The 19,421-nt window shown below is 44.1% G+C and overlaps 1 protein-coding gene across 2 annotated transcripts in view; it reads right to left on the bottom strand.

The window, feature by feature from the left end:
• Positions 1-9,376: 9,376 nt before the first annotated feature.
• Positions 9,377-19,421, bottom strand: part of LOC137428146 (uncharacterized) — a 150,058-nt gene continuing 140,013 nt past the window's right edge. For both annotated transcript variants that reach the window (XM_078779400.1, XM_078779401.1), the window contains one exon: positions 9,377-11,298. In XM_078779400.1, the coding sequence (XP_078635526.1) occupies positions 10,685-11,298 (614 nt within the window). In that variant the 3' untranslated portion in view covers positions 9,377-10,684. The remainder of the gene's footprint in view (positions 11,299-19,421) is intronic.

Raw genomic sequence — 19,421 nt, 5'->3', positions numbered from 1 at the left:
CGCTCATGGGATCTTCTTCTTCCGTTAAGCTCCAATTTTTTCTCTTTAAGTTAAGTCCAATCAGTCCTCTCTGCTCGAAGTGCTCAGGTCATGCCTGCCCGCTCTCATACTTTTATTGCCGTTCGGTGTAGAAAGAGATTGACATATCGTTCGTCTGTTTCAGCTCGTTATCTTTAAGCTTCCTTACGTCTCGCCACCTGCTACACCTCTCTGAGTTACGAGGATTTATGCAACGCACCCCAAGTATCGCAACGTCACTCCATTTAACTTTATTAAAATGACGATAAAGACGTTTCCTTATATATCCTAATTTAAAATGTTCAAGGGAATAAAAAGACCATTTGGTTCACACCACCCATGTTCACACCACTCGACTGTCCAATCAGCGGACGGCTCGCTTCGCCTTCGCCCAGCAGACGCCAATACGATGGCGTCGTTTCGGCAGTTAATCGGATGCTTTTGGGCCCCAACGTCGGCTAATTCAGATTTTTCGAGTATGGCTGTACGTGATAAACAAAGAGCGTGGTTCGTAGATCGTAAATCCATTAGTGCCGTGGGCATCGGGTCACTGGGTGCGGCGCAAAAGGGATAACAAAGTCGAGTCCTTACGGTATTATATTATTATTATATAGATGGCATTACACAATTCTTCCTATCTCCACCCTATTTACTTCCATACTAAGTCTATACTAAGTCCATACTATTTGTTCAATCCATACAAAGTGGAGTAAATGCTTTCCTAATTAAGACTTGTATTATTTTATTAATCGAAATCAAATTCAGTTGAAAAAGAAATTGGTGGTTGCACGTGGTAGACACCGCAGGAGGAAACATGCAGATATTTTGCAAAATCCCAAAGGCCTATACCAGTATACCTATATACATGATCTCAATCGACAATGCACTGTGGATTGGCAGTTTTAGCCCAATTCGATTTGACAATGAGTACAACGAACCATCCTCCAGCATAATCACTTGACCCTCTATACAAACCAACGTTTCCCATCTCATCTTTTGGTCAAATTGATTCGACTTTTCTCCTCTATTTTGGATGCCGGGATAGTATTTCCCACTTCCATACCATGCACAACAGAGCGTTAGTTCTGCTGAAGCAGTGTTTTTGGCTACTGTTGTAAGACTAGAGTGGTCGCTAATCTGTGTCAGGACACTTGTCTGAAGGTGCAGGAATTTGCAATTTAGTTGTCCTGTCGTACACAAATTGTCTTGCGACGTACTTCGTCCACCCGGCTGTCTGCACCCTAGTATGTACTGCTTACCCAAAATGCACAAAGACCATGGGTCTGATTTTAGGTCTGATCTTATCATTTTGATATCTCGAGCTTATTTATAATTGTTCCACTCGAGGAAGCGATTGATAACTTCCTTGCACTCCTCAATGTGCTCCATTAAAAACATCAATAATTTGCTTTGATCATTGACATCCAGTATTTTTTTTTTGTTGTTGTTGTATATAGAGTCGAGGCTCGTGAAAGAGCTAACATTTATCAAACAAACAAGCAAACAAAGTATATAAAAAGGGGAGCGGTCGACAAGATGGGGAGAGAAGGGGAGGAAGCACACAAACACAACATTTGGAAGCAGGGACATAGGGAGATGTGTGGGAGGGAGAGGGCCTGAGGGGGGGGGGGGGGGGCAGGATAGGTATAAAACGCAAGGACACCAAGGACTTCCAGGAAAGAAGTCGGCACCTCAAAAAGTGGATTTGGGGTGAAATTAGCGGGGGTAGAAAAGATCAAGGTTTTGGATTGGGGAAGCTAAGAGATGGTGGTGAACAGCCGTTTTAAAGACCTGGAGGGAGGAGTGGGATTGAAGAGAGTGAGGGAGTTTGTTCCAGAGGCGGGAGAAAAGAGGAATGAAGGAGTGAAGGTGAGCAGAGAGTCTTGATTTTGGCAGTTTAACCATAAGAGGGTTGCAGGCAGATCTTGTGCAACCTGTGGGAATATTTGGGGGACAGAGCCCAGAGAGAGCTGGGGGAGCAAGGCCAGAGAGGAGTCGGTAGAAGACGGAAAGACGACCAACCTGCCAGCGGTGAGTAAGTGAAAGGCCCTCGGAGATAGCGTCATCGCGGGAGATTCCAATGATTCTGAATGCTTTGGTTTCAACAGCATGAAGATGAGCTAGGCGTGAGGCAGGAGCACCAGCCCAGAGGGGAGAGCAGTACTCCATTGAGCTGCGGATGAAAGCCTTGTATGTGGTGAGGAGCTCAGGTGTGCCAAGGAAGGACTTCGCACGACGGAGGATGCCCAGTCGGCGACTGGCTTTGGAGGCCAGCTTGGAAATGTGGTTTTCCCAGGAAAGATCATGGCAGATATTGAGACCCAAAAGCTTAAGTGACAGAACTTCTTGTAGTAAGGGAAACATATGAAAATCTGTTAACTACATTGTTACCAAAACATTTCTTCACCAATATGTTTGTAAAGGTGTGTAATAACATGTGTTAAAATGTTGAAGGTCAACTCCCATGGGAAACCCAGAAAAAAAGCTGTTGAATTCGGGTACCGAAAAATTATTTTCGAGAATTTTTATTTTTTTTAATCGGCCCTTAAGTAACTTATGAGGGGTCAAATAAGGGTTTTTCATGATTCTGAGTTGATTGTTAACATTTATATTTCACCACAGACACTCCTTTGTGGAAAAATAATTTCTAAATATATCTCATTTTCTACTTTGCAGGACATGGAGTCTAGCAATATGGATGAAGACGTTACTCCACCTGTGCTCAATTGCTTCATCTGTGCACGCTCGGATACACCAGCTGAAAGGCTCATACAGGCAACTCCAAAGGGATACTCAACTTTATTGAAACAAGCAGAAACTGTCGAAAATGTTACTGTTGTGGAACGTATGAAGGAGGCTCAAAAGGAAGGAAAACTGAGGTACCACCAGAAGTGTAAAAATGATCTGTACAACAACTTTGTTGCAACCACCAAGAAGTCAGCTCAAGCATCAAAGGCAGAGAAAGAGTCATCAAAGTTGAAGAGAAGACGCACTACTTGTGAGTTCAGTTCATCAACTGGCTGCAGTTCTAGAAGATCAGTCAGTTGACCTCCTGTATAAGGATGTATGCATTCTTTGCAACCAACCAGCCCAGCTCTACAAAAATAATCCAGCACAAGCTAGAAAGAAATACAGAGTGCCAGATAATTTGACTGCAGATACACTGAAGGCAAGCTTGCTGAAGACAGCACGGAGTCGCGGGGATGACTGGGGCACTGAAGTCACTGGACGCCTGGAAGGGATCAACGACTTGGTAGCAGAAGAAACACTGTACCATTTGCGATGCAAACTTATGTTTGCGAGAGGTGACAGTTTGTCCAAGACTGATGAGGAAGGAAAAAGGAAGAGAGGACAGAGGAGTATTGATGAGGAGCGAGAGGCAGTTTTTATTGAATTCTGCGAATGGTTAGACTCAGAATTAGAGCATGGGGTAATGAACATGGACCAAGTCCATGAAAAGCTGCAGGAGTTTGATCAGTCACCAGAGAAGAGCCTTTCTTATTCAAAGCATTGGCTAAAGATAAAACTTCTAGAGAAATACGAAGACACCTTGTATTTCACAACACAGGAAAGAAGGGCAGATGTACTCTGTCTCAAAGATGGCACCGACAATATTCTGCAAAGCGCATCATGCTAATCTTGACCATGGAGATGAGAAGACTCAGATCATAAAGACGGCACTCAAGTTCATATCCAATGATATTGCCTTGATTGATTTAGGTCCAAAGTCATACCCCACCACACACAGTATGACTGACATCGATAGTCAGCTGACACTTGTTCCTGCAAGCCTTCAGATGTTCTTGAGACCGATTGTCAAGACAGACGAAAGAGTTGCCGTTTGGGGGCAGAATTTTATTAAGGCCTGTCGACCTCGGTCTGTAGTATTGCCACACCAAATGGGGCTTGCCATACAACTTGATCATAGATTTGGGTCAAAATGGATGCTCAACAAGTTCCACCGGCTGGGATACACTGAGTCTTACACGGAGACACAAAACTACAAATACTGCTTCCTTAATAGTAGGAGTGGAGATGATGTTCCAGATACTTCTGGCACTCTTGACACCATTGTGGAGGAAACCGATGAACAGATCAATGATGAGGTTGCGGTTGATGCTGCGCTTGAGGATCAATCAGTGATGACAGCCAAAGTGCCAGCCAGTGAAAGTGAATTGTCAAGTAATGATCAGGTGGTCTTTATGGAGGTTGGGGAAACAAACAATGCAGTCACTCAGTTTATAAAAAAACCACCTTTAGAGGCCATTTTTCCCCGCAAAGCGGGGGTTGGCCTTTTTCGGGAACCGTGGTTGTTGTTGTTTTTTTTTCTTCCCCTTTTTGAAGCAATGTTTTACGGCCGGATGCCCTTCCTGACGCCAACCCTTTTGCCGCCTTTAACGACAAACAGGGAATTACCAGTGAACTGGTACTCAATTAGCCGACCTCGGAAGGATGACAGGCTGAGTCAACCCCCCTGGCGTTAATTCAGCGATCGACCGGGATTCGAACCCAGGATCCTAGGATCCTAAGCCGGCACCCTAGCCGCTAGCCCAACACCAGGGTTAAAGTGAATTGTCAAGTAATGATCAGGTGGTCTTTATGGAGGTTGGGGAAACAAACAATGCAGTCACTCAGTTTGTTGGAGACAATATAGATTTAAACATTGTCTCTATTCACGGAAACACTCCCTTTCACTCAATGGGTTGGATCGAAGTCACCTCTCCGGCACCACCTTTGCCAGATCCACAGACAACAGCAGCTTTCCCCCGGGTGAAGTTGAAGGCACTCGACAAAGCTAAGATCCTGAGAGGAACTGAAGTAAAGATTATTCCATTTACGAACAGGAAACAGATAGGAACGAACGTGATCATGTTTCTCCTGAGGAGCTATTGCAGTTCACGAGCTGTATTTGTCATGGAGATTGCAGCAACCGGCGATGCAGCTGCAAGAAGAATGGGGTCACGTGCATCTCGGCCTGTGGAGTCTGTAATGGCATTACATGTAGAAACTGCAGTCATGATGTTGTTGAGTCTGAAGAAGACATACACAATGACTGTTGAAACTTCTGACATTGTGAATGAGAAATAACTCTTGAGTATTATATATGTATGTGAAATAAAAGCTACTTTGTGTGTAAATGTGAAAGTGAAAATATAAATGTTAGCAATCAACTCAGAATCATGAAAAACCCTTATTTGACCCCTCATAAGTTACTTAAGGGCCGATTTAAAAAAATAAAAATTCTCGAAAATAATTTTTCGGTACCCGAATTTAACAGCTTTTTTTCTGGGTTTCCCACGGGAGTTGACCTTCAACATTTTAACACATGTTATTACACACCTTTACAAACATATTGGTGAAGAAATTTTTTGGTAACAATTTAGTTAACAGATTTGTGAAATATCTCATAAAATGCCCTTACTATTGGAGAGGATTATTCAGAAAGTAGATGGGAGGGTTGTCCAGTCGGTCTTTTTGGAGAGACATCGTAAGAGTGTGAGATTTGTCAGGATTGAAAGACATGTTCCACTTGTTTGCCCAGTCTGTGATTTTGTCCAGGTCTGCAGAGAGTGAGGAGGCTGCAGACTGCCGATCTGAGGGATGAGGAATGGAGCGGCAGAGAGTGGAGTCATCAGCAAAGAGATAGAGAGGATTTTCAAGAGAGTCAGAGAGATCATTGATGAAGACCAGAAAAAGCACAGGGCCTAGAACAGTGCCTTGGGGAACTCCAGCCTGAACAGGAAGAGGAGATGTGAGAAACCCATTCAAGGCCACACGTTGACTACGACTGGAGAGGAAGTCCGCCAGCCATGCGTGGAGATTTCCATGGATACCAAAGGAGGAGAGTTTGGTGAGCAGAGCGGGGTGCCAGACCGTATCGAAAGCACGTGATATGTCGAGGGAGACAGCTCTAATTTCCTGTTTGGCATTGAGGACCTCCATCCATTGTTGAGACAGCAGAAGCAGCATGTCCAGAGTAGAGTGACCTGGTCTGAAACCAAATTGATGATCAGAGATCAAGCCATTGGAGAGGAGGAAAGATTTCATATCCGAAGCAATGATGGATTTCATGACTTTGCTGATAATTGGGAGAATGCTGATTGGTCTGTAGTTGCTAGGATCTGTTTTTGCACCTTTTTTGTGCAAAGCGGTGATGTTGGCTGATTTCCAAGCAGATGGCAGTTGACCTTGAGCAAAAGAGGGTGAAGAGAACAGAGAGAGGGAGTGAAAGAGCAGAAGAACAGGATTTTAGGACCCGTGGGCTGGTGCCGTCAGGTCCAGTTGCAGAATCAGAGTCGAGGGTTGACAGAAACTTTTCCACCTTGTCAGGAGGAAAGGACACTGAGTCCAGGAGCAGCTGGGTACGACTGGGTATGGTGGGTACAGAGAGGGATTGGTTTGGGACACAAGATTTAGAGGGAAACACAGAGTTGAGGCATTCAGCTTTTTCACGTGTGGAGTCAGCTGTGTAAGCCGTTTGAGGTAAGGGAGGGGATGGAGGGGGAACAAACACCAGAAACTGATTTGACCAGACGCCACTAGGATTTGGAAGAGGGAGACAGATAAGAGAGTTCGGTCTTGAGAAAGGAGAGATATTGTTTCCTGGCTCTCCTGAGGGTGGACACACACTTGTTTCGGGCTTTGTGAAAGGAAATGAGATTTCCTTCCGTTGGATTTGCTTTCCAGGAGACGAAGGCAAGTTGTTTCTGGGCAACAGCCTCACCACAAGATTCCGTGTACCATGGACGGGAGGAAGGGTATGACAACTGAAGACGAGATGGGATAAATCTGTGCATGAGAGAGAGCAATTTACTTTGGAAGAATTCCCAGGATGAGTTGATGTCAGAGGTGGTAGAGATGGGAGACCAGTCCAGATGATTGATGGCTGCTTGAAGACCGTGCCAGTTGGCCGGAGTGAAATGCCAGACTTTTCAATTCTTGTATTGTATTCCAGTATTCTTGCAATTGCCCTGATGAGTGAAAGACGAAGAGCTTTGACAATTACATCAAGTTACCAAGGATAGCTCGCCTACTCTTCACAAAGGACACCACGAGAATGTTAACGTCCACCAACCAATGGCAGCAAATGGGACACTCATTTTAATGTCCATCAGAAGGACAGCACACACAGATGTCTTGCCCCTACCTGTGGAACACCAGAATGTCCGTTTATGGCTAGATCAGGATTCAAACCTAGGCTTGACAGGTTAGAGGCCCATGTGTTTTAGGTAAAATTTTGATTTTTTTTTTTTTAGCACTTCTCAGCCACAGCCCACCCACCACTCCACCACCTCGATTTTACCTTGACGATTCCTTTGCTATTGCTATTGCCAGCCCCGCCAAGTGCGGAGAGACAAGCAATAGTCAGGGCCCTTAGGGATATTTTGGTTCAAATTCTTCCAAAAGCATCAAATTTGGCGCAGATGTTGCCCATGCCATACTCTTTCGATTTTTGACGGGCGCCAAGGGCAGTATGATCCGGGGACCATACTGGTCCATCCCGCCATGTCACCTGACCTATGACGTCATAATTAGGATATGCATCCAATCACATGGCGTACTATAAGTGGTCAAAGTTCAAAATGAATCGATCGAAAAATGAAGGCAGGGATCCATTTTTAAGGTTTTCATAAAATCTAATATGGCCACCAGGTCACATGACCTATGACGTCATATTTATGACATGTATACATAAACCCGGATCATGATCGCACAAAAATTAAACACAAGGATATGGCATACAGTTCATAAAACATCAAAATCCTGTACCTTTGTAATTAGACTGATGAACTGCATATGCCTGAAAATTAGGAAATAGACATGTAAATATTTCCTCTGTCAAAAATAAGGTCAGAGTTCGATTACCCAACCCAGAAACATAAAATGGTGAACCTCACGTAAATCTTGACAAAAAACTCAAAAACGACATGTTTGACTCAAAAATGACCTTTAAGATGACCTTGAGGGTTGACCTTGACCTCGAATCATCAAAATAACATCATAATTGGATTCCTCGACCTCGAAAACCCCTGAAAAGTGGTATCATACATGATTCCAACCCTTTTGGTTATTTAACCGATTTTCCTCTAATCCGGGTGGTGGCCATTTAGTATTTCGCCAATATGGGGCCCCCGGGGGGGGGGTGGGGGGGGGCGCCCGTCTTAAATCGAAAGAGTATGGCATGGGCAACATCTGGGCCAAATTTGGTGCTTTTGGAAGAATTTGAACCAAACGGCCCCAAAATATCCCTCAGGGCCCTGACTACAATGTCATAAAGAAGACATCACAGGTATCCAGGGTGCCCCTGGAAGTTATATCACTCCCCCCAATCATATTGGCTGTGTTTGTCTCGATGTGTCTGTGTATCATGTATGTGCCTTTTTGTTCCACCTTTTCCATGAAACTCAGACCCCGTACAAAGGATCCACCGTTTGCCCTTACTCGTGGTGGTCCCTCACTGCTCTCCCCCCGTTGGTATTTTTGTGCACATAAGATTGTTCACGGTTCTGTTTAAATATTATTTAAATATGTATAACCTTTCCCCTTCAGTGTTTTACTCAGTGGTATTTTACAACACGCTGTTTTTCTTCCTATTTAAAAGGCTTTTCTCAATTTCCTCTCCAACTCATTCCACCTCAAAAAAAAGAAATTCAATATCTTATACGTCTCCCTCACTACATGGTCTAAATTCACATTCATTCCATCCCTCCTCCATCATTCTGAACCGGATTGCTAACTTGAAAATCACAACAAACCCAATTTGTTTTCAATGTTCGTCTTTCATTCCACCTTGTTTGAAATTCCAACTTCTTTCCTGGAAGTCTTGGCAGTGTCCATATGTTTTATACCTCTCCCACCCCCCCCCCCCCCTTCCCATGCCTTCCCCCCAAAGCCCTCTCCCTCCCACAGTTCTCTCGATGTCTCCATGTCTCTCGGTCCCTGCTCTCAAATGTTGTGTTTGTGTCCTTCCCCCTCTCTCCCCATCTTGTCTACCGCTCCCGATGTTATTTGTTTTGTGTGTCTGTTTGTCTTTCTGTGTGATTAATGTTCGCTCTTTCACGAGCCTCGATCTTGTATACAAAAAAAAACAAAAAAAAACAAAAAAACCTACTTCAACTATAATTACCTGCCTCTATGAGGCCTGAGTTTGAGCACCGTCATCGTTTGGCATTGTCCTCAACACCTCAAGAAAGAACTGCACATTACGTGTGCACAAGAAAACTAGAACCCCGCTGTGAACGAGATTCAACGTGATCCATAACACATTTGGAGCCAGATGTTGTTAAATGGATCAATGGCCCGGGTTTTACAGGTGAAAAGTCCGAAAATAAAAACAAACGAATATCCTCACAATGCAGGCATTTTCAATAATGCTTTTATTTTAAATAAAAACCGAGCTTCAATCAGAGATACATTTGCCCATCAACGGCACTTGTGGTAAAACTTTCAATCCTGACGAGACGTTCAACGTCAATTTGCCTTAGAAGCTCGAAATTTCATGAAGATGCGAATTCCTAGATTGTGATCGGCATCAGATTCTCCACTTTAAATCCTTGCAAGAAAATAAAAATGTAGAGATCAAACGGCAAATTTAACCTGAGCGAATTTCCCAACATTTTCCATGAAGGAAGCCATGTTTTACCCTCATGGGTCCACAATTGGTCGTGAAAGACACGTGACATTCCTCAGCCAATCAGGAAACCAGAAAGGCAAAACATGGTCATCTCGACGGAAATAGCAAATTCTATCAAGTTGCATTTGCTGCTTTAACGGCATGGACTTTAATATTCCAGGTATCCAGGTAAGGAGGCAAAATGAGAAAGAACTGGATATAGCAATTCCCACTGAAATTTGAGGCGTGACGTGCATTTACGCATTGCCGAAGCATAAACGGATATTCAGCCACTCCCCTCAATTACTCAATCTAACCACAAAATAAATTCCCCAAAACTCTGGGTTCAACACTTTGAGAGAACATCCCTGAAAAAAAGCATGGCAGAAAAATGGCTCATTAGAGAAAAAGGCAATCTGCTGCATCACTTGTGAATCCAAAAGACTTACCAACACAAGTACAAGTGGATTTTCTGGAGCACAAATAAAATATACCGCTGGTAAAACTGGAAGAAAAGTGTTTTTTTTTTTTTTTGTAGTGTTTGCCAGTGGCGGGTCAAATGCCATCAGAAAGTGCCAGCCAAAAAAATTTGACACTCAAAAGACAGAGCAGGGCCGCACCGCAGTTTTCCAACCTTCAATCCGGCTTTCAAAAAGCGGCTGACCAGTGCACGTTTCAAGCCACGCCGATCCGAGGACAGGCCTTTTGACATCTTTGGCAGGGAAAATACACTTCTGACAGGGCTGCTCCGATGTCAAAATGGCTTTGGAAATCACGAGAGGTCCCTCTCACACCTGCTACCAGCCGAGGCACCAACAGAACTTCGGAGGTCTTCTGACTTGTACAAAACTGCTGAAAGTCATGAGAGAACTCGCATATATATATATATATATATTAATCTTAAAAAACTAAAACGGGACCAGGACAAGCAATTGCACATAAAATAAATGCTCATCGATAAAATTTTATATGCGAAAGGAAGAGCATAAAATATCCATTGAATGTTTTGGAACAAAGAAGAGTCCCTCCAAAGACATGCAAAGAAGGGGCCAGTCACAGATCCCAGGCAGCTCGGATGGACATTGAGCGAATAGGGACGACGGGTCGACGGGGAGAGTTCCGATACGTCCGCGCCCCACCTCTTGACGGCTTACGCTGAACAGTAGGAGATACCTGGGGGACTGCACCTTCCTTTTGCTCCACCGAGACCTCCTTCACGCTCGGATGGTTAGCTGCGCTTTCTTCCTCTTTTGGCATCTTTCTTGGAAGGGACTGTTCAAGACTGGTGGGTTCAGGCCTTTCCTCACAAACACCAGCACACAGTGGGTTTTGAGAGGCATTTGCGGCAGAGCCGGACGGTGCATCGTGATATTTTGATTCCTGGTGATCCAACTTTTTACAGCACTCGTTCAAACCACCATCTTCGCTATTCTCGTCCTCATCACTAGTGATGTGCAAAGACTCGTCGAAGACGATGCAGTAATTTGAATTGTCACTCGTCGCCGAGGTCTGGGCACACACTTTGGAATGAGTCTCACCGGGCCCAACGGGAGAAGACTTTGGGTCATCGCAGGCTCGGCGCGAATCGGCGAAAGCTTGCTGCACGTTGCTGGCTACGTCGGATGGATGACGGTGCAACTCTCCAACCGCCGATGTGGAGAATGGTGCTGTTTGGGGACGTGGTAGGAACAACAATTGGGAAAGGGTGAGTGGTCAGAATAGAGCAAAAGTAGTAGAGCAAAGGAAAATTTGTATGACTTCCAATTGACAAACATTGTGCATTCACACCGTTTCAGTGGGTCTTTTGCAAACTAAATACATACTCGACTGCATTCGGACAGTCGGGATCAAAGGTGTGCTCGGTCCCAAGTTGGGCTCGTTCTTACAAACCGACGGAATTAGATTTTGAGAAGCGTCCCGCAGAACATCCTCGTCACTTGCATGACAGATCACTATTACATTCACATTAGAGCTGTACCCTCATGATTCCGCACAAAAAGGAACAATATGTCAGACAGCGATTCGGTGTAAACATTATTGCTGCGGAGGAAGAACAATAAAAAGGGTTAGTTTGCAGCTTTGGCATTTTGTCATTGCTTTACGATGGGCTACCCGAAGGCCATGTGTTTATAAAACACTTCGCTGGACGATGCTTTTTTAAAATTTATCTTTCAACCTAAAGAATGACAAGTATGCCTCCATTTGTTCAAAAAGGTCATTTTGTTTGAAAACATGGAAACAATGCGATAAATTGCAAAATAAACTGCTGACATTACAGAAAGCACTGAAGAGTAACACTTGTATTTTTTTTCTACAGCTCGTCAGGAAAACTGATAAGTACGATCGATGGGTGCAAGCTGTTAAGTTTCAAGACGTTTTTCAAAGCGTACGAGCTCATAACTGTGACTAGAAATTGCACTTCACATCACATCCAATGCCACGCCAAATAGTTTTGGCCTGACGTTCAAATAAAGAGCAATCCGGTAATCGAACAAATGGGTCGGCGTGCTTAGCGTTCCCATTTGAACCATTGACTCATGAACCCGCGGTTCAAATCCCGTATGATATAACGCAGTTGTACATCGTCTATTATTACCTCCGCCACCGAAGAAGGATGGAGGTTATGTTTTCACCACTGTCTGTCTGTTTGTTTGTGAAGAAGATATCTCAAAACGTTGTGGACGGATTCAGACGAAATTTGGCAGAGAAGTAGTGGATGTGACAAGGACCAAATGATTAGATTTTGGTGAAGATCTGAATCAAGATCTGGATCTGAGAATTTTTAAGTGATTCTTCACCATTGAGTGATAGGGCAAAAACGACATACAGCAGGATATCTCAAAAAGATACAGACGGATTTGGACGAAATTTGGTGGAGAGGTTGGGTGTCTGACAAGGACGAATCGATTTGATTTTGGTGAAGATCTGAATATGGATTCGGATACAAGAATTATTTAATTTTTAAGTGATTCTTCAGCATTGAGTGATAGGGCTAAAAACGATATATAATGTGATATTTAAACAAGCGTTACGCCTAGGTCCCCCGTCGTTGAAGTGATGCGAGTTGACAAAGTGGAAGACGCAAGGCGGCCATCTTGGATTTTGACGTGGCGACCCAATTTTCAATAGCGTTCTTCCTTATGCCTGGATACACCCACACACCAGATTAGAAGTTAGTAGTTCGTTTATTTTTCAAGATATTCCACTCAAGGTTCAGACATACATGGCGGCGGCCATCTTGCATTTTTACGTGGCGACCCAATTTTCAATAGCGTTTTTCCTTATGCCTAGATACACCCACACCAGATTAGAAGTTGGTACTTCGCTTATTTTTCAAGATATTCCGCTAACAAGGTTCAGACATACATAGCGGTGGCCATCTTGGATTTTGACGTGGCGACCAAATTTTCAATAGCGTTCTTCCTTATGCGTAGATACACCCACACACCAGATTATAAGTTAGTACTTCGCTTATTTTTCAAGATATTCCGCTCACAAGGTTCAGAAATACATGGCGTCAGAGATACATGGCGGCGGCCATCTTGGATTCTGACGTGGGTTGCACCCACACACCAAATTAGAATTCGGTCCTTCGCTTACGCATGCACGCACAAACGGACGCATGCACGCATGCACATACGCACATACGCACACACACACGGACGGAGGGGAAAACCATAGTCCCCTTTTCGCTCCGCGGTGCGATGGGGGACAAAAAGTTATGGACGAGTTATGACAACACTTGGTGGACGAGTTGGTTAGGTGACAAGAACAAGCCGATTAGATTTTGGTTCACGTCCGAATCCAGATCCGGTCTATCAGTGGGATACCAAACATAAAATGTTCAGCCTGGCGGAGGTATGCGCTCTACCGTGTGCCCTTATAGTTGTACACTGAAGTTACTCATGTCTGCCCTGCATGGGATATATGTACAACTACCACTACGGACCTGAGATCAATGGCAAAAAACAATTTCAAGAGGCGATGCTGGTTGGAAACAATAGTACCTAGGTGTTGATGCCGTGTCTCTAACGGTTATTAATTCCCGACGCGGTTGGAGTACACAATCTCAGAATGGCATCGTTAATATTTCAACCAAATTAGTTGGCCTACACCAAAAGAAAGCCTGCAAATCTAGCATCTTTTCTTGCACTAGTCAATTAGACACCTCACACAACCATACTTGTATGTAACTTTGATGAATTCCTAAATACCACGAGGGATTCTCTGCTAAAGCCGGCCTGTAATTGGCTTAATAGGAATGGGAAGTCAACAGCAAGTAACGACCTGGAATTCAGCCACGCCAGTACAGGATACGGAATACAAGTTACCAGCCAGACAGTGGGTGTTTAATACCTCAGTGTGTCGATGTAGTCTTAAGATCAAAACATTCACGTGTTTATATGAAATAGAAAACTGCACAACTGTATCTGAGACTGGTCTTGATGCAATATTGAGGACATCGTTCACTGCACCATACCATTGGTTCCTGGTACTGCCACATGTAAATCACCCCGGAGGTTGATATGGTCGCGCGAATGCCCTCGGTTAATACCGTGGGCTCGCGGATGGCCAAATGAACTTTAATGGAGGCGACGATCAATTTCGGATTTTGACTATACAAGCACGGCAGGAAGAAGGAAGAGGAAGAAGCGGCGAGCTCTTACCTGTAGCAATCTCACCGGCAGCTCCAATCCTGTCGGGAATGAACTCAAAACGAACACGGGGGTAAAATGTACAAGAACGAAAGATTTATTACGGAACCCGAGAACAATGGAACGTGACGATAAAAACTAAACCCCCTTTTGAGCGCTCTTACACACACACTTCAAATACACACGATGGGAGAACGAATTAAAGGTACCGTTGTTTGTGCGTCTGTGCTCATCTGTCTGGATGTGCAACATCCGTCGTCCAACGCGGCTCCGGTTGGCGTGAAGAAAGGCCTCGATGTGCCCCCCGCTCGCCCGCGGCCAGGCCCCGAGCCACCCGCTCGCCCCTGTCTCATCTGCTCCAGCAGCAAGCCTCGCTCGTACGTGGACGCCCGGGAGGAGAATCGATGGCGCTCCAACGTCCGTCGTCAAGCAGGCAAATTAGCAGATGGCACAGGAACAAAAGTCCAAACGGAACGAAAAGCAAGGGCAGAAGGAAGGTCTAGGATGGGCAGAAAACAAGGCGAGAGAGAGCGAGATAAAATGCCGGCGAGCGAGTCGTCTTGTCACTTGCGGTCTCACCCTCTACCTCTCGCTTCTTTTTGGTCTTTCCCGCCTTCTGACGTCATCGGCCCTTGCCCTCTAATCAGCGACCTGCTTCTAAGTAGTGGTTTTGCGCCTTCCGCACTGATTGGCCGAGGTGTCAACGGTCGGTAGCCAATCAGTGTGCCGCTTCTTTCCACCTTCCTTTCACCAATAAGTGACCAGCTTCTTACCCCAACCAATCACACGTTCTCCTGGGCGTGGTTCCAGCCTGCCTGGCACGATGTTTGTCGCCCATGGTGGCGTACTGCTTGGCTGCTGCCTGTTGGCTCTTCCAGTCATTGTGGCGGCGGGGGGAATTATTTAATGTGTGGTGCGCTAATGGGCCTATCTAAGTGTCTATAAGATGTATTGCCATAAGGGACACTGGGTTGCTCACAGAGGGAACGACACACAAGGGAATTTTACCCATAATCCCTGTACTAATTAGCATGCCCCGCCCCCTCGTGGCGGGGACAAAGATACAAGCTTAATCCGACTTTCGAGCTACACAGAACTTATTACAGGTGAGGTTTCCTATCACGACAGCCGGACACCTACCTATGCAGATCTACCTGGATCGAGATATTCCTCTACCCCTAATTCATAACAATATATTACGGGTTGCAAATGAACGAAATATACTGGCATTTGGGAGAAGTCCATTTGACCAATCATGCCTGTGACATACCTTGCCTGCAGCTCTCCCATGTTTAGTACAAATCACACGGCTAATGTCACACAATGGTGTGACAAGGTAATTTGACAAGGGTGCCAGCACACAATGGCCTGCTCTTTTTGAAACAAGATAGGAAAACAAGATAGGATCCTGTCCGGAAAATAAAAACGGAAGGATCGGCCATCTTTGCGCACACATCAAAGATGAAATCCGAGAGACATTTTAGTAAAGACCATCCCTGTCAAGGATCAAATTCAGATAACGCAGCTCGATAACGAGCACGCGACCAACTGAGAAATCCTGGAATCACTGTTGTGACACCAATTTCCTTTTATCCTTCCATGTAAGCGGTTAACCTTGATGTCGCGCGATGTATCGTTGAGAGAGAGGAAGACAAATGATGAATTGCGAAAGATGATGGGAATAGAGCCTGTGATTGATGCTGTGAAGAGGAACAGGTTGAGATGGTTTGGTCATGTGTTGAGGAAGGATGAAAGTGACTGGTTGAGAAGAGTGATGGAAATGAATGTAGAAGGAAGTAGAGGACGGGGAAGACCGAGAAAAACTTGGGTAAAGATGGTGGAAGAAGAAATGCGGGCAAGGGGGTTAACAAGGAGAGATGCAGAAAATAGGGCAATATGGAGAAGATTGTCATGGGGACCGCAAGGCTAACCTCCGCTCCAGCAGGGAAAATGGCCTTGAAATGCATGTTGTGTTGTTGTTGTAAGCGGTAACCCATTCTTTATTCTGATGATACGCAAGGCCTGCTACTTTATTACCTCTGCCACCAAAGGAGGTTGTTTTCATCCCTGTTTGTCTGTCTGTCTGTGATCAGGGTAACTCAAAAAGTTATGGACAGATTTAGACAAAACATTGTGGACAGGTTGGATGTGCAACATAGGCAAATTTTTTGATTTTGGTGAGGATCCAGATATGAAAATTTAAAATTTAAAAAAAGTGATTCTTCAGAATTGAGAGACAGGACCAAAAACGATATATACAGTGCCTTCAGAAAGTATTCACGCCCCTTGGCTTTTTCACATTTTTTTGCATTACAACCTGAACTTAAAAATGGTTTAAATTGAGATTTTTTGTCACTGATCTACAGGTAATACTTCATACAGTCAAAGTGGATATTTAAAAGAATTTTTTACAAGATAATTAAAAATTTAATAAAGAAATATCCAATTTACATAAGTATTCAACCCCGAGTCAATACTTCGTAGAAGCATTTTTGACAGTGATTACAGCTTCGAGTCTTCTTGGGTATGTCTGTATCAGCTTTGCACATCTGGAATTGGAGAGTTTCTTACCTTGCAGATTTGCTCAAGCTCTGTCAAGTTGCATGGGGATTGGCAGTGAACAGCAATCTTCAAGTCTTTCCATAGATTTATCAATGGGATTCAAGTCTGGGCTTTGGCTAGGCCACTCAAGGACTTTCACATTCTTGTTCTGAAGCCATTCCAGTGTTGCTTTGGCTGTATGCTTGGGGTCATTGTCCTGTTGGAACGTAAATCTCCATTCATTATTCATTCTATCCTTACAAGTCTCCCAGTGCTTGCCGCTGAAAAGCATCTCCATAGCATGATACTGTCACTACTATGCTTTACGGTAGAGATGGTTTAAGATAGGCGATGAGCTGGGCTCATGTTTCCACCAGACATAGCGCTTTGCATTCAGGCCAAAGAGTTCAATTTTCGTCTCATCAGACCACAGCATATTTTGCCTCATGCTCTCAGTCTTTCATGGGCTTTTTTTTTTACAAACTGCAGGTGTGCTGTCATGTGCCTTTTTCTCAGGATGGCTTCCCCATAAAACCTTTGTGAAGTGCTGCAGAGACTATTGTGCTTCTGGCAGGTTCTCCCATCTCAACCAAGGAACTCTGTAGTTCTGTCAGAGTGGTCATTGAGTTCTTGGTCACCTCCCTGACCAAGGTCCTTCTTGCTCTGTTGCTCAGTTTGGTTGGACGGCCAGCTCTAGGAAGAGTCTGGCTAGTTCCATATTATTTCCATTTCCTAATGATGGAGCTCACTGTGCTCTTGGGAACTTTCAACACTCTAGAAATTGTTTTATACCATTCCCTAGATATATGCCTCCTCACAATTCTATCTCAAAGTTCTACAGACATTTCCTTCGACTTCATGGTAGAGTTTCTGCTCTGACATACATGCATTGTCAACTGTGGGACCCTACATAGAAAGGTGTGTTTCTTTCTAAAGCAAGTCCAATCAATTGAATTTGCCACAGGTGGACTCTAATCAAGTTGTAGAGACATCTCAAGGATGATCAAAGGAAATTGGATGTGCCGAAGCTAAATTTGGAATGTCATAGCAAAGGGGATGAATACTTATTGACTCAAGACATTTCAGATGCAGATCCAGGCTATCAGTGCAATACAAAATGTAAACTGTACGCTCTAAAATGTAAACTGTAATAGGTACGCGCTCTACCGAGTGCGGGTCTAGTTAACACACTGCATTTACTTGTATTCCAACTTCTCTTCTTATTTCGATTTATATTTCTACCTTTGATTATTTTCCTCTATACTGGCAAAGATATTTGTTTTATGTTCAAGTTTGCTATCGTATTGTCCTCCAGGAGATTAAGCAAATGCTTATGTATTAGACGAAGATTCCATGTGCACGATTTAACATCAGCAGTCTGTTGTTGGTCTTGCAGGTTGTGCATGACGTGTTCGTATGATGTGGAACCCACGTGGATCCGTCGATCCGTCAATTGGTGGATCTCTTTCTAGGGAATTTGTTTTACCCAAGTGGATAGCAAGTGGTCGAGTCTTCACACGCTTTTATTAATTTATTAAATATTCAAGTTTAAACACAAGGTTACAGTGCTTGCCACCTCAGTGTGGTTGTTGTGCAGCTCCAGCACTACAAACAAATTCACACAGCCAGGTACATAGCATAGGTGAATAGCTACCTTAAAATACAGGTACCAAGGACAACTATTAATTTGGTACTAAGGCAAGCAGTACGTGGCCTGTAGACATTTCTTGTCCTGTGTGCAATATGCTCTTCGATAAGCCTGAGAACATTGTTCCTCGGTCTTAACAAAAAAGAAGGGAAAAGTGGAGTAAAAGTGACATTCGCCTTTTCAAAACTGGTCGAATGGAGTTTTCGTATCAACAACAATCCGCTGTATTTATGAATGCTGGAAGGGGTGGGGCAGGGGGAGGTTAAATTTTAAAAAGGAATGCGAGATATTGAGAAAGGAAGTTGTGTGGAGAAAGGTGAAAGCGCCAAGGATCGGTGAGGGTCAAATATTGTGCCATCTACTATAAATGGATGAGGTGTGTGTGTGTGTGTGTGTGTGTGTGTGTGTGTGTGTGTGTGTGTGTGTGTGTGTGTGTGTGTGTGTGTGTGTGTGTGCGTCATACTTTTTGTGTCTATTTATTACGTACATCTATTAATTAATTACGTATTATTCAAATGTACCTTTTAACCCTTGGAAGACCCTTTAACACTTGAGATCCAAAAGACCCCAAGGATCCAAAGGTCACAGCTGACCCAAAAGTCCCAGAGGACCCAAAAGACCCCCCTGGGTCCAGCAGGCAAGTATGCTACAAGGCCGTGAAGACCAATGAAAATTTGGTACAACGGACCAATGGGCCCTCTAGTTTTATAAACGAAGCTGACCTCTCTGGTACGTGGTCAACATTTTGCAAAATGCCAGCACAAAAAAAGGTACAGGGAAGTTCTACTCAAACAAAAGTTTAAAATTATAGTTTGATTGCCAAGAGAAAACGTCAAAATATAATACAGTAATTGCGTATTAAAGCAGAACAAATTGCATTTAAGGGGAAGAAAAAAAGAAAAGAAATAAAAAGACAATCAATTGCTGTCCGTTTTAATGATCAGAA

The sequence above is a fragment of the Myxine glutinosa genome, chromosome 5, assembly GCF_964187855.1.
Source record: "Myxine glutinosa chromosome 5, kmMyxGlut1.1, whole genome shotgun sequence".
NCBI classification, from domain to species: Eukaryota; Metazoa; Chordata; class Myxini; order Myxiniformes; family Myxinidae; genus Myxine; species Myxine glutinosa.
The sequence above is the reverse complement of the archived record's forward strand: the minus strand, read 5'-3'. Positions and strand labels throughout refer to the sequence as shown.